Source organism: Mobula hypostoma, chromosome 10 (assembly GCF_963921235.1).
Source record: "Mobula hypostoma chromosome 10, sMobHyp1.1, whole genome shotgun sequence".
In the NCBI taxonomy this organism is placed as follows: domain Eukaryota; kingdom Metazoa; phylum Chordata; class Chondrichthyes; order Myliobatiformes; family Myliobatidae; genus Mobula; species Mobula hypostoma.
Window position 1 is genome coordinate 101,070,152 of NC_086106.1, and position 16,162 is coordinate 101,086,313.

Genomic DNA, 16,162 nt, shown 5'->3' on the forward strand with positions numbered 1-16,162 from the left:
AATTTTTGTTCAATTATATGTCCTCTTTTGCTTTTCTGTTGTTTTTGACTTGCCTTATCAGCCACAATTGTGTCATCCTGTCTTTAGAATACTTAATATTTGGGATGTGTCCGTCCTGCATCTTCCAAATTTCTCCCTGAAAGTCCAGCCTTTGCTGTTCTGCTGTCATCCCTGCTAGCTTCTCCCTTTCAAATTGCAGGGTGAAGTCTATCATACTATGATCACTGTCTCCTAAGGGCTGCTTTGCCTTAAGCTCCCTACTCAAATCCAGTTTGTTACACAATACCCAATCCAGAATGGCCTTTCCCTGTAGTGGGCTCAACCACAAGCTGCTTTAAAGTCCCATTTTATAAGCATTCTACAAATTCTCTATTGGGATCCAGCACTAACCTAGTGTTCTCTATATATTTTGTGGCCTAAAAGAATGCATTGGGAGACGAGGTCAACTCAGGTTTGAAGTTGGTTTCCCTTCTCAGTAGGGAAAAAATATGGTGTAGACATTGAATAAACATTTTGGAATATTTGTACTAAAATGATAGAAGTATATTCCAGAGAGAATTATAAATAAGAGATTAGTCTAGAAGCTTAAAATGTATATTTCAATAATAAAATAAGGAATTAATTCTGCACAGGAATAATCTGGAAGTTATGGATAAGGTATTCTCATGTAGAAATGTATCTGCAGTAGCTTTGACTAAACTTGCAACTTAGCAACAGTGTTGCATTGTATGTGTTTCTAATATTCAGTTCCACTAACTTCAATAAAGCCAAATTTAATAAGACATAACATAAACGTGAAGTGCCAGATATGCAACGTAATGCGTAAATTTAAGAAGAGAACAGGTCTACGGAATTATACTCCAGTCAGTCCTACGTCAATAGTGGGAAAATAATGGATTTCACACTAAAGGAGAGAATAGAAGAACATCCAGTGATGAAAAGTATAATAATGAATTGTCAGCATGCATTTCTAAAGAGGAAATTTAGATTGACTAGCCTTATTGAATTTTTGCGGAGTAACAGCGAGAGTAGACAATGATAATGCAGTAGGAAAAAATCTATCTCAATTTTCAAATGCCTTCGATAAGGTTCTCCATAATAGATTAATGAGTGCCAGATAATGTGGAGTCAGAAAACAAGAGGTAGACTGGATTGCTGGCTGGCTTCAGGGCAAAAAGCAAAGACTGGGAGTCATGAAGGTGAGTAGTAGTGTCCCACAGGGATTAGTCCTGGAACTACTGTTGTTCATAATTTAAATTAAAAATTTAAACACTGAATTCAAAAACACAATTTCTAAATTGGCAAATGAATCACAATTACAGTACAAAAGGAGCCAGTCAGTCTCAATGTAAATTGCAGTTCAAATAGCCCCTTCCTCACCATCTCCCATTGTTTTTTTTCTTTTCAGGTATTTACCCAGAATCTTTTGAATGCTATCATTGAATCTGTTTCCATGATTACCGCCAGCAATGTGTTTCAGATCCTAAACTCTCATTAGATTTTCCTTTTGTAACATTTGAATTTTACATCAATCATTTTTTTAATTCTAGATCCCGTTTCTTGCTTTTCACACTAATGTGAACAGTATTTTTGTTTCTGTCGGTGTCCTTTGTGATTTTGTACACCCTACTGTGAGCAAGTTAGTGTTCCCTAAAGTGCCATCATATCTTGCTTTGCTCTTAAACTCAGAAGGACATAAGAAATAGAAGCAGCAGTCCGTTCAGCCCCTGTCTTGCACATCACCTTTCAATAAGAAAGATTATTTTACAGTGCACTGTATTTGCCCAACATCTCTTGTTCTTTTAGTATCTAAAATTCTATCTAATTCTGTCAACAAAATAGGTAAAAGCTGTAACGGCAGTGTAAATTATCTATGTCATAACTGACACTAGGAGTTTTCCATTAATTCCACCCCTGGTTGAACAAGCTCTTTGGCAGAGCCTTTGATTCCATTCCTCTCTGTGACTACTATATGAAGTTGAACCAAAAATGTTCACAACTTTGAACTTCAGATGACTTAGCTGGCCCATCATCAAAAACTTCACAGTTCCCTTGGGTAGAAAACTATTTCAAATATCCACTATCCCCAGGTGAAAAATATTACTTATTTCAGTTCTGAGCGGCCAACCTTTCACTTGGAGACTTTTGCCCCAGGTTCTAGACATCCCAGCCAAGGGAAGTATCGTCCCTGCATCTATACTGTCAAGACCTGTCAGAATATTTATTATTCAATAAGATCATCACTCATTGTTATAAAATCCCTCAAGAGTGTAGGACCAGTCTACTTAATCTCTCCTCATAGAACGAACTCTCATCCTAGGGATAATCGACCTCCCTAATCCAAGTGTATGACTTACTTCAGTTTATTGTTGGGTTTCCATTATTGAAATTTTAGTTTATATTGCTTTAACTGTGAAAGTGCTATCAATCAAATATAAACCTGAATTGATTGATTATATTTTGTGCTAGCCTTTTTAGATATCTTGATTTCTGTATGATATACCAAGATATGATATGTTAATATAATTTATTGACTAGATTGGCTAACCTAATATGAGCTTCGTAAACCTACAATGCCTGTTTGATTCAAATAAATGCATTAATTACAAAAATGGCATTCTTTCAGCCATGCAGGAGCCCTAGTTTATTGAATTAAATATACCTTTACATGTAATTCTGCCTTGTTTAAATACCAATAACCCAGATAAAAATAGTTTGAAATTTTAATTGAATTATTTTCATAAATATTCCAATCAAAAACTGATATTCAGCATTCAAGGAAAATATTTTTTTAATTTTCTCTTAAAGCAGGGTGAATATATTTTTAAATAAAATAAATTGTATTCGAGCTAACTTCAGAGTCACACGTTAAAAAGAATGCTTCAAGCAGATATTACTATCAAGTCTCAGATTGATTCTAGTTGAATCAAAATAAATGTGGCCAATGCACAAAGTGTGCTTTATTTATAATTTATTGTACTCTCAATAATACCAAGATATCACTTCAGTCAAAGTCCCTGAAGACACTTGTACATAGTTCCTGATACAATCCTGCAGAGAACATTGGAAAACAGCCAAGAATCTAATATAAATTTACAATCTAAATCAACACTCTCTCAGATGCCCTGATCCTTGCGGAATTGATATTGAGTACATGCAAGCTAGTTCCTATTGATGTAAGCTCATAGACTGAGACTAGTCCTTTTAACACACTCGTTAGTGGTCCATAAACATATACATCAAATGCATCTATTTTCTGAGATTAACTTGCAAACTAATACCATCCCGATTTCTGGAAACCCACTTTAGAGGTATACCTCCCCCCTTAAGTAATAAACTTCCATATTACAATCCTTCTTCAACATGTCACCTGCCTCCACCCTCGGTCACCACCCTCACGACTTATCTCAGAGGTCTGAAGTCCTGAGACAACAATAGCTTCAGCAGTAAAAAATCTGAGATTGAGAAAGTGATGAAAGCGAGAAATTTTGATGGTGTCAGAAGTTCAGTGTCGTGAAACCTTTTGGTTAAACTTCATATAATAGTCACAGAGAGGAATGAAACTGAAGGCTCTGACAACGGGCTTGTTCACTCAGAGGTGGAATTAATGGCAAACGCCTGCTATCAGATATGGCATAAACACTTTATACTGCAGGTATGGCTTTTACCTATTTGTTGGTCATGTGCAATATATCTCTGATGTACATAAATCCTACCTGCCAAAGTTGATGGGTTCATTAGTAAAAGCAACAAACACAAAATACAGAGGAACTCGGGCAGCGTTTATGGAGGGAAATATACTGTCAATATTTTGGGTCAAGACCCTTCATCAGGACTGCTTGCAGCATCTGCATAATCTCTTGTGGTTCAGGTCCATTAATATATTTGTAATACATAGCATGCTTTTGCATAGAAATTGTGTGTTAGAATCTGTTTTTCATGTTCAATATCTATAATCATATAGATTCATCCTTGAATAGATTATTTTCAAAGGAAATAATGCACATTGGGATGATTGGATTAATTTCACAACAACACATCTGGCTATTTGGAAGTTTGGCTGATCATCTAGCTTGGCAAAATAGTGCAGACATTTCAGCTCCAAATGAGAAGCCATCGTCAGTGCGCAGTTGAGGGTATTGCCTCCTCAGAATGCCAGCTTACATACTCCTCCAGGGTCCCAAGGGGTGTTGATTTGATGTCATGAACCAGCCAACCAGATCATGATGCCTAATCAATATCCACTGGAACCCTGGAGGAGTATATGAGCCAGCATTCTGAGGAGACAACACCTTCAACATCCTCAACTGCGCATTGATGAAGGCTTCTCAATTGGAGCTGAAACGTCTGCAAACATTTTGCCAAGCTCGGCGAACAACCAAACATCCAAGTAGCCAACCCGAGCTACCGATATTCTGCAATATTTCTAACATCTGGCTATTTCCTGGTATCAGATCCACACTTAACCATGTTGTTAATCCCATTTCCTCTCTTGCCTACATAATTCAGAAGTCAAGTTGCAGACTTTGCCTGTCATACAACAATTTCAGTAAAACTAAGATCTATCATGCTACCTTGCTACATTTCTGATATTTCAAAAGGTCATTCTGCTAACATCAGGATACCTGACTGGACTGTTTCAAAGCTTGCTGCAAAATATTTAAATGCTTTCCAAATTCCAGGGAATATACTCATACCAATATGGAGTGCATTATCTATAAGTTAACTGTCAGCACACTCATTCAGTGAGCAACCTGATGGCAGTACACCATTACATCCTTTCTAGATGAGGTATAGCAAGGTCTACTCTACATCAACACTAGCAGGTGCCACACAAGTGCTGTTTATATCTGCACAGTAAAGGATGTGATTTCCCCAAAATGAAGATATATTCCAAGATGGGTAATGTCTTCAGAGTCATTTGCAACAACAAAGAATAAATTAATGCAAAAAACTAAATCAATATAGTCCAATCATAACAGTTGGGTGGCTGTACTGTTTTGGTCTTCCAGATCTAACTACTCAGTGACTGCAAACTGGCCACTGGAAGATTGATGCAATTTCCCTGAAGTTTCCACAGATATCTTTGTCAATCCATACTACAATCATGCCCTAAATTGAGCATGGTCTTCACACTGTAGCTTGAGGTTACTTGAAGGAGTAAGCTGTGATGGTTGGCTTTGAGGTGAGCATAGAGCCAGAGGGACCACGACAGAAGATTCATTACAGCCCATTTAAGGACAGGCAGTGATGTCTTTTACTTGTACCCCATTCAACCTCTAGGTTTTGGCACCTTCACTCATTTGCGTGCAGGCCCATCATTAACTACAAAAATCTATTTTAGATCTTTGTTCTGGGTGTAAACCACTCGAAGACCATTTCAAATAAGGTCAACCAGCTTAATTGTTAGTGAAAAAACACAATGGTTTAGTCTACCACCAAAGTGTGGAGTCCAACCACTGGCGATTTTTCTTTGATTGCTAATACGGACAAAAAAGTTAGAAGGCTGTTGATAGACCTGAGTTGCAGATTTTTCCAGCTCTCTGTCAAATTTTCCTGGGTGATTGATTGCTTTAATGGTAGATCAGCATTCTTATTTCAGATGTGTCAGATTTATGAATATTTCACTTTTAAAAGCTGTTAAGGATATTGAAAACTATAAGGCGGACTGACAGATAATTGTACTGAAAGGCTATACAAACATATAATGAAGTAATTTTATTCAGTGTCGGAGTCTGATGCACGGAATTCAATCAGTGTGAAATTAAAAAGGAGTTCACTTCAGTGCAGATAGTTACAATAACCGTCACTAATCTGCTTCAAAGAAAAGTGCTTATTTCAGCTGTAAACTATTCATTATTCTTTTGCAGGGATGGTAAATGACAATTTGCTCCTTCATATATAAAATGTGGTAATCTGGTGAGGGTGCTTTTTGAAAAAGCTCTCCTTGTGCAAAAGAGAATTAGCATGCAATTTGGATCTTTCGGTTATGATACACTTATTGCTATCACTCATAAGTAGGTTGTTTAAATGGAAAAATTCTGCACTGCATTGAAGGTAATATACAGGTGGAACATGCAAACAATATAGGACATAATCGGAACATTTACAACGTTAATGGAATATATATTCTGCACTCAGTCCTAAGTTTAGCAAATATAGTTATGTCTTATTTTGGGGAATTAGTACAGTGCTGTGATGTTTGTTTTATTTAATCCACTATATAAAACATTATTATAAAAATGAACAAAAGATAAACAAACAGCAACAGATAATATAACCACCTTTATGGAATTACAAAGCAGACTCATTGGGCCAAACAGCTTATTTCTGCTCCTATGATTTCTGGTCTTATGGTTTTAATAGTTAGAATTGAATATATTAAATGGTGTGATGTAATGTGATGATGACGTAACTACAAGAACTTTGCTGAGAAGCAGCATAAATAATTACGTATCCCCATTTGCAATTTCACATTCCATAGCTCACCATATATCTTATTTCTAAATATAGAAGCAGAATAATTCATAAACCTCGTAAATTCTTCTTGATTGTGAATATTCAAAAACCTTGTTTTATGATCAATGCAAAGGCCAGACTGTCATATGTGGTTTATTGTCCCCAAACTTACTCTGAATTTAAAATCATCAAAGCCTCTGGGACATTTTATGTAAAGTTATGTACAGAAAATGATGCCACAGGTTTTGAGTGTAGGCTTTTAAGATTTGTCACAGGATGTAACCAAATTATATACTGTATATTCATCATGTGTGTCACAACAGCATCACAACCAGGTGATGTGCATAGAATGATGAAGTCTTCACGGAAGCATGCTGTATTCCTTAAACTTGGACATTAGATATATGCCATGTGAAATTGTAACTCACCACAATAACAGAAACATTAGTCCATTAATGTCCACTCTAAATAGACAGAAAGTGAGGATATAGATAAATGGACCTCGTGCTTTATATAATTTTTCCACTACATAATTTTGGTTCATTTTATTTAAATATACAAATTAGCATGGATGTTTCAAATAACTGGGGATCATTGGATTCCCCAGTTCCTCCTATTGACAACTTAGTGATGTCTATGTGAATGTAGAAATACCTGGAAGAGCCATCAGGTTCATGGACCAAAAACTGGGAATGGGAAGTAAATCAATTTTGGTAGCCATGGATTCAGGGGTCAGCTGTCCTTCTTCTGTGTCATAAATTTCTATGGACTTGTGAACTCAGAGTACAGAAGGCTATGGCATACCTGGGTAGAAGTTAAACAGCAGTTTCTTCAGAGCAAGAGTAGCAACAATGACATACATTAGAAAACAAACTGCAGTAAGAGTTAGGCCATCCAACCCAGGAAGTACCTACAAAGTGGCCCCACTAAAGCGTGCTTATATTAACAAAAATGTACTGTCCGGTCCTCCTTTACAAAGACTGGTACTGCTCTGGTTAGATGGAGAGGGGACTATAGAGCTCAGCTTTTGTATAGACAGAGAGGGATAGTTGTAATCAGTGGGAAAATCTGACATTTGGAGTTGGGACATTGAATGAAGAGGTTGGAGGTGGGGGTAGTTATCACGGCCTCATAGCCAGTCTGGTGGGGAGTAGATAAGTAAGGGAAGATGGCGAGGGATATCAGAGAGCAGGAAGGTGATAGGTTACAGTAGTGAGAGGTAAATGAGATAGGAAATGTCGGTGTATGAGGATTGGTATTGTGGTTGACAGGCAGGCTTCAAATTAAGCATCAAGTCTGGGGAGATAAGATTAGCAAGTTCTTGTCAGGGAGTGGGGTGGTTAACACTAGATACACTTATCACTTCCCGAGGGGCCACTGCGTCCATGTGTGCCGCTATCTTAAGAAACTGTAGGGGTGATATAGTGCAATGGCTGGGCAGAGGGAAGGGTGTACAGTGTGTATGTATATAATTTTGTAGCCTCTCAATCAATGCTGTGCAAGAAAGATCAGTTTCTTCTGTGAATGTGTAATGACGGGCACCTATACTCCCTCAGAAGCTTGTTGTCCAATTTCCCCCATGATGTTCTAAAATGAGTTCTGTACTCACAAGGGGACTGACGCCAGAAAGAACCTGACTGAATTTCCCGATTTTTGCAATGCGCCCCCAAAACAAATGTATATGTGATCTAAACACGAGGAAATCTGCAGATGCTGGAAATTCAGGCAACACACAAAATGCTGGTGGAAAGCAGCAGGCCAGACAGCATCTGTAGGAAGAGGTACAGTGGACATTTCGGGCCAAGACCCTTCGTCAGGACTAACTGAAAGAAGAGATAGTAGGGGATTTGAAAGTGGGAGGGGGAAGGGGAAAAATCCAAAATGATAGGAGAAGACAGGAGGGGGAGGGGTGGAGCTAAAAGGTGGAAAGTTGATTGGCAAAAGGGATACAAGGCTGGAGAAGGGAGAGGATCATGGGACGGGAGGCCTGGGGAGAAAGAAAGGCTGGAGGGGAGCCCAGAGGAAGATGGAGAGCAGGCAAGGAGTTATAGTGAGGGGGACAGGGGTAGAAAAGAGAGAGAGAGAAAAGGAAAAAAATAACAATTAATTAATAGATAGATAAATAAATAAATAAATGATGGGGTAAGAAGGGGAGGAGGGGCATTAAAGAAAGTTAATGTTCATGCCATCAGGTTGGAGGCTACCCAGACAGAATATAAGGTGTTGTTTCTCCAACCTGAGTGTGGCTTCATCTTAACAGTAGAGGAGGCCGTGGATAGACATGTCAGAATGGGAATGGGATGTGGAATTAAAACGTGTGGCCACTGGGAGATCCTGCTTTCTCTGGCGGGTGCGTAGGTGTTCAGCAAAATGGTCTCCCAGTCTGCGTTGGGTCTCGCCGATATATAGAAGGCCGCACTGGACCTAGCACCCCACCAGCCTCCGGGTCCAACATATAATTCTCTGTAACTTCTGCCACCTCCAACGGGATCCCACCACCAAGCACATCTTTCCCTCCCCCCCTCTCTGCTTTCCAGAGGGATCGCTCCCTACACGACTCCCTCGTCCATTCGAACCCCCTCCCCCATTCCTTCCCACCAATCTCCCTCCCGGCACTTATCCTTGTAAGCGGAACAAGTGCTACACATGCCCTTACACTTCCTCCCTCACCACCATTCAGGGCCCCAGACAGTCTCTGCAGGTGAAGCGATGCTTCACCTGTGAGACAGCTGGTGTGATATACTGCGTCTGGTATATATTAGCGAGACCCGACACAGACTGGGAGACCGTTTTGCTGAACACCTACGCTCTGTCCGCCAGAGAAAGCAGGATCTCCCAGTGGCCACACATTTTAATTCCACATCCCATTCCCATTCTGATATGTTTATCCACGGCCTCCTCTACTGTCAAGATGAAGCCACACTCAGGTTGGAGGAACACCTTATATTCCGTCTACGTTTCCTCCAACCTGATGGCATGAACATTGACTTCTCTAACTTCCGTTAATGCCCCTCCTCCCCTTCTTACCCCATCCCTTATTTATTTATTTATTTATTTATTATTTTTCTTTCTCCCCCCCCCCTTTCTCTCTCTCTCTCTTTTTTCTCCCTCTGACCCTCTCATTTTAACTCCTTGCATGCTCTCCATCTTCCTCTGGGCTCCCCTCCAGTCTTTCTTTCTCCCTAGGCTTCCTGCCCCATGATCCTCTCCCTTCTCCAGGCTTGTATCCCTTTTGCCAATCAACTTCCCAGCTCTTAGCTCCATCCCTCCCCCTCCTGTCTTCTCCTATCATTTTGGATTTCTCCCGTTCCCCCTCCCACTTTCAAATCTCTTACTATCTCTCCTTTCAGTTAGTCCTGACAAAGGGTCTTGGCTCGAAATGTCTACTGTACCTCTTCTTATAGATGCTGCCTGGCCTGCTGCGTTCCACCAGTATTTTGTGTGTATTGAATATGTGGTCTATTCCAGATAAGACAACAGACAACCTTACAGCACTATGAGAGAAAAATAAATAATAATGCTTTTCAGTGTCATTTCTCAGCAGTATATATGTTTCAACCATCTTACCTCTCATTTAATATTTCCTGAATAAACTGATCATTTTACATTTTATAGTTCAGACACTGCTTTAGATTTCCAGAACAGCAAAAATATTTTATATATTTTTAATCCTATTCTTATCCAAATTAATTCAGACAATCTACAACACAATACTATAAGAAGCATCACATATTTTATGTTTCAAAAAATGTGGAGAAATTTGTTTTTGTTTATTAGAGCTAATTGCATGTGGAAGTATTGACTCCACTAGAATCAATGGAAGTAAATGCTCAGACATGAGTACAGCCCATTACTAATACTCACGTGCATTTGGTCCCAGTATAAGTGATGATTTGTTCCCATTATCTCTGAACATTAAATTTATTCAGATTTTTTTAATGACAATGATTTGAACGTTTACGTAGCAATGAAATTAATAGAAATGTTTCTATTCGATTGATAGTAGAAACATAAGCGCATTATTTTAAACTGGAATCATAATCAGTTCCATGATATTCTCAGTAATTCAAAAGAAAATCTATGAAAATATGATGAATCCTGTCGCCTGCAAGTCTATGACATCTCACAATGTCAGACTTGCTATTTTAGCACCCTAACAGCTCAAAATATTCAAAGGCATTGCAATAAATTATAACATTCAAGAACTGTTTCATAAAAAAGCAGAAAATCTTTCCTCTCTACAGGTTTTTGTTGAACTTGATCATCTCCCAACAACTAGGAACAGCAACTAAGGAATTACAAGGAGCTGCCAATATAGATGCCATCACATAGTTTCTTTCTGCTGGCTCCTGTATCATTGCTGTTTAGTGGATGCTGCTCGTTAACACCAATAGCTAGCCTGTATTTGATCTCCTATTTTAGAGTTTTTAGAATTAAGTCATTAGGACAGTTTTCATAGGTGTGACTTTAGATAGGATCAATAATAGGGAAGCTCAATTCTCCAGTGAGGGTACAAGACTAATAGTGTTAATCTGAAAATTAGAGCCAGGGCACGAGGGAGAAAATCAGAAACATTTTAGTTATACAATGAGCTGTGAAAATCCCTTCCTAAAAGACTCTAAATGGTAGTTCAGTTCCAATTTTCAAGATTAAGATCAGAAGGTATTTCGTTTAGCGTGTCAGGAGACATTCAACAAAGAGAGGAGAAATACTAATCACCATGATGGTGGCTGAATGGTGGAACTGCCTTTACCATATTTTCCATCTTCAGTGACTTCTTACAAGTCATGATTGAACAGGCAGTAGATCAATTTTGTGTTATGGAATCTTAAATAAACTTAGCAAATGTTGGCTTCATTTGGTGTAGTCTATTTAAGATTCATCAGAAAAAATTTAAAGATAATATACACAGTCAAATACGCTTCCTTCGTATGTGCAATGGTATGGAAATTTCCTCAACCAATCCATATGACTCACCATTTGCAACCAAACTTATATACAACTTCAGATTTTAGTATTGTGCAAAATATCAGAGCCAAATCTGAATGAATCCTCAACTAATTTCCAATGCAATTACAAATGCACTTGTTTCCAGCAACAAAAACTTGCATCAAGTTAATTATAACTGAATTTCAAAAATGCAAAAAATGAATATCATAATACCATAAGATAAAGTAGCAGAATTAGGCAATTTGGCCCAAAAGGTCTGCTCTGCCATTTCATCATGGCTAATCCATTTTCCTGTCAGTCCCAATCTTCTGCCTTGTCCCTATAACCCTTTATGCCCTGACTAATCAAGAATCTATCAACCTCTATGTTAACAGTGTATAGAAAGAAACAGTAAAATCTATCAATAAATCTTGATTCAAGTAAATATTTTTGCTTATGATATACCATAACCAGGCTTCAATCTCATGCCCTGCCTTTCCAGCTGTACCAGAACTATATATTGTACTTGACATAGTTTTTTAATATTGGTTTTGTTTCCTGTATTTCTAAAAGTGCTTGCATATCAATTGCAGCTGGATTTTGCATTGATCATGCAAAATGTTTGCCATCTTGTGAACAACATTGGACACTGAACCGGATCTTACTGGCTGTTACCAATAGTTCCAAACACAGCTGCCAGCATTTGGCCATTCAAAATGGCTATAACTCATGGAGTCCAACATGGGGCCCAGAATTTAATGACAGAATTGGAAGTCTACATTTGTCAGTTTCTCTGCAGTTTGACTCCACACAGAGTCCGTCAGCAAGACACAGTCTGACTGGGATTTCCAGATATCACAGTGGTGAAATTACGGCTTGCTTCCCATGGCAGATTAGAATCCCACTGATTTCGATGAGAACTGCAGTATAAACAATTTAGCTTCAATGGTTTTTTAATGAATCCTTCCTCAAATTTGGGACAGGCCAAATTTCTTGAGCTTTCTCAGGAAGTAAAGGCGCTGGTGGGCCAACCAAGCAGAGTTCACTGTCAAGAAGGCCCACCAGCGCCTTTACTTCCTGAGAAAGCTAAAGAAATTTGGCCTGTCTCCTAAAACCCTCACTTATTTTTATAGATGCACTGTAGAAAACATTCTTCTAGGGTGCATCACAACCTGGTATGGAAGTTGTCCTGTCCAGGACCGGGAGAAACTGCAGAGGATCATGAACACAGCCCGGCATATCACACAAACCAATCTTCCGTCCTTGGACTCACTTCACACCGCACGCTGTCGGAGCAGTGCTGCCAGGATAATCAAGGACATGACCCACCCAGCCAACACACTTTTCATCCCTCTTCCCTCCGGGAGAAGGCTCAGGAGCTTGAAGACTCGTACGGCCAGATTTGGGAACAGCTTCTTTCCAACTGTGATAAGACTGCTGAACGGATCCTGACCCGGATCTGGGCCATACCCTCCAAATATCTGCGCCTCCCTCTCGGTTTTTTTGCACTACCTTAGTTTCCCTTTTCTATTTTCTATTTATGATTTATAATTTTAATTTTTTATACTTACTATTGATTTGTAATCCAGGGAGCGCGAAGCGCAGAATCAAATATCGCTGTGATGATTGTATGCTCTAGTATCAATTGTTTGGCAACAATAAAGTAAAGTAAATTGTTTGCTTTGCATTCAATATATTTATAATACATCACAGAGTTTTCATTGAAGGACTAGAATCACAAAGCAATTGAGGTCTTTTAGTAATGATAAAGCTTGAACTAGTGTAACGCACAAGAGGAGAATAATAAATTACAGAAATGTCCTGGTGTGTGCATACTTCATCCTACTGTTTTCATTGTGCTTCTTCTGTTTATAGACATTGGGAGCTGGCTGGAACTTTTTGGATTTCAGTTGCACAATGTGGTACCTGGATTCCCAAAGCCTGAAATGAATATCATGGAAGCAACTTATGAACTTCTGAAAACTCAAACCAGAACTCAAGACTGGGATCCCAGCAAGGTATGACAAATGAAATACCTTCCATTGGTTTTCATTTATTCTTCAATGTCTCCCCACTTTTTCAAAAGCAATGCCTTATGTTTTTAATACTATTGACACTCTAAAACCTCACCCAGCAGCATTTTGCACATCACCGGCTGGTGGACCTGAAGCAAATGATGACTGAATCCAACCTTGTCCTCATACAACTTCTATATATTTCCCAATAGACTTACTAGACTGTGATCAGGACTACATATCTTCTCTAACCTAAGGATCATGGAGCAAATTAGATGGTTGTCCATTTGTGTGTCACCTTGGTTGTCAATGATGATTCTGAGAATTGCCAATTATAAATAAATCCTTATTGAAAGTCAATCTGAGATACTGTAGATGCAAGGACCAATCCCTCTTAATGATACCGTGGGATGTTTTGAGTGTTGTCCTTTTGAAAAGGACCAATTTAGTAAAAACAGGGTTAGTAAAAACTGATTTTTGAGTAAAAATAAATCGAGAACTGAATTTTTTTAGACCAGTGAAGTTGAAAATCACGCCTTGAGTGAATGCGGGACATTGTGCTATTGTTGATGTCTCATGAGCGATTTACGCTGGGAATGTGTTATTAATGTCAGCAGGAATCCAACTGGAAAGTCAAAGTTTACATCCCATACCAGGTACCAAGAAGACCACTGGTAAATGCAAATTGATATTCTCTCTGATTACCTTATTTTTAACTGTGAGGTGAAGTTTAGATCAGACATGATGTTTTTGATGTCACTTAAGAAATACTTTGAAGAAAGGTAGGGTGCTGTTCTACAAAACGGTCAACATTTACATCTGATCCAGTATTTCTAAATCAACTTAATCCATCAATTATCTTTCAATTGCTTTTATACTCCAGTCCTCTCAAAATTAATGCTAACATTGCACTTGCTTTCCTTACCATGACTCAACCTGCAAGTTAACCTATAGGGAACCCAGCACGAGGACTCCCAAGACCCTTAACTTCTCTGTTGTTGAATTGTCTCCCCATTTAAAGAAATGTCTATGCCTTTATTTCTTTGACCAAAGTGCATGACCATAACCTTTCCTATGTTGTGTTCCATCTGCCACATCTTTGCCCATTCTCCAAATCTGTCTAAGTTAGAAGAAGATGGTGTATTTGTTGATATGCCAGATCTCTTCAGACGACTAATGAAGTATAGCCGCTGTCTTGCCTTCTTTATAACTGCATCGATATGTTGGGACCAGGTTAGATCCTCAGAGATCTTGACACTGAGGAAATTGAAACTGCTCACTCCCTCCACTTCTGATCCCTCTATGAGGATTGGTATGTGTTCCTTCATCTTACCCTTCCTGAAGTCCACAATCAGCTCTTTTGTCTTACTGACGTTAAGTGCTGGGTTGTTGCTGTGGCACCACTCCAGTAGTTGTCATATCTCACTCCTGTATGCCCTCTCGTTACCACCTGAGATTCTACCAACAATGGTTGTATCGTCAGCAAATTTATAGATGGTGTTTGAGCTATGCCTAGCCATAACAGTCATGTGTATATAAAGCATGGAGCAGTGGGCTAAGCACATACCCCTGGGGTATGCCAGTGTTGATCATCAGCGAGGAGGATATGTTATCACCAATCCGCACAGATCATGGTCTTCTGGTTAGGAAGTCGAGAATCCAATTGCAGAGGGAGGTACAGAGGCCCAGGTTCTGCAACTTCTCAGTCAGGATTGGTGGGAATGATGGTATAAAATGCTGAGCTATAGTCAATTTTCAGCATCCTGACATAGGTGCTTGTGTTGTCCAGGTGGTCTAAAGCCGTGTGGAGAGCCATTGAGATTGCATCTGCCATTGACCTATTGTGGTGATAGGTAAATTGCAATGGGTCCAAATCCTTGCTGAAGCAGGAGTTCTGTCTAGTCATGACCAACCTCTCAATGCATTTTCTCACTATAGGTGTGAGTGCTACCAGGTGATATTCACTAAGGCAGCTCACGTCATTCTTCTTAGGCACTGGTATAATTGTTGCCCTTTTGAAGCAAGTGGGAACTTCTGCCCATAGCAGTGAGAGGTTGAAAATGTCCTTGAATACTCCTGCTAGTTGGTTGGCATAGGTTTTCAGACCTTTACCAGGCACTTCATCAGGACCTTCCACCTTGCAAGGGTTCACCCTCTTTAAAAACAGCCTAATATCGGCCTCTGAGACAGAGATCACAGGGTTATCAGATGCAGCAGGGAACTTCACGTCTGTAGTTGTGTTCTCCCTTTCAAAGCAGGCATAGAAGGCGTCGAGTTCATCTGGTAGTGAAGCATCACTGCCCTTCATGCTATTGGGTTTCGCTTTGTAGGAAGTAATGTCTTGCAAACCCTGCCAGAGTTGCCGTGCATCCCATGTCACCTCCAACCTCATTCGAAATTGTCTCTTCGCCTCTTGAACTCTTTTCTCCCATATTCAGGCCCATATTATTAGTTAAGTAATCTAGCAACTATCTTACCAGATCTTTCAACGTAGCAAATCATTACAGCCAAGTCAAATCCCATAGATAGTAACACAAATAAGCTTACCCAACTCTTAGTGAGGTTTGTAATATCCCCTGAAAAACAGGACATTTCATTCAATTGATGCTGGCTGATGTCCTAATTAAAAGCAATATCTATGATGAACTTGTTGTACAGTTACTGACATTATTACACATAAGTGTATGAAAGCTGTAGGATTCCTCATTCCCAACACCAAAAGCATGCCAGAAAAAGCTTTGCTTCTAAGTTCCCATTAG

General features: G+C 39.2%; 1 protein-coding gene across 4 annotated transcripts in view; it reads left to right on the plus strand.

Annotated features, from left to right (window-relative positions):
• The window catches only part of tenm1 (teneurin transmembrane protein 1), a 2,340,669-nt gene that overhangs the window by 2,321,525 nt on the left and 2,982 nt on the right, over positions 1-16,162 (plus strand). For all 4 annotated transcript variants that reach the window (XM_063060938.1, XM_063060937.1, XM_063060940.1 and 1 more), the window contains one exon: positions 13,264-13,406. In XM_063060938.1, coding sequence (XP_062917008.1) covers positions 13,264-13,406 — 143 coding nt within the window. The remainder of the gene's footprint in view (positions 1-13,263; positions 13,407-16,162) is intronic.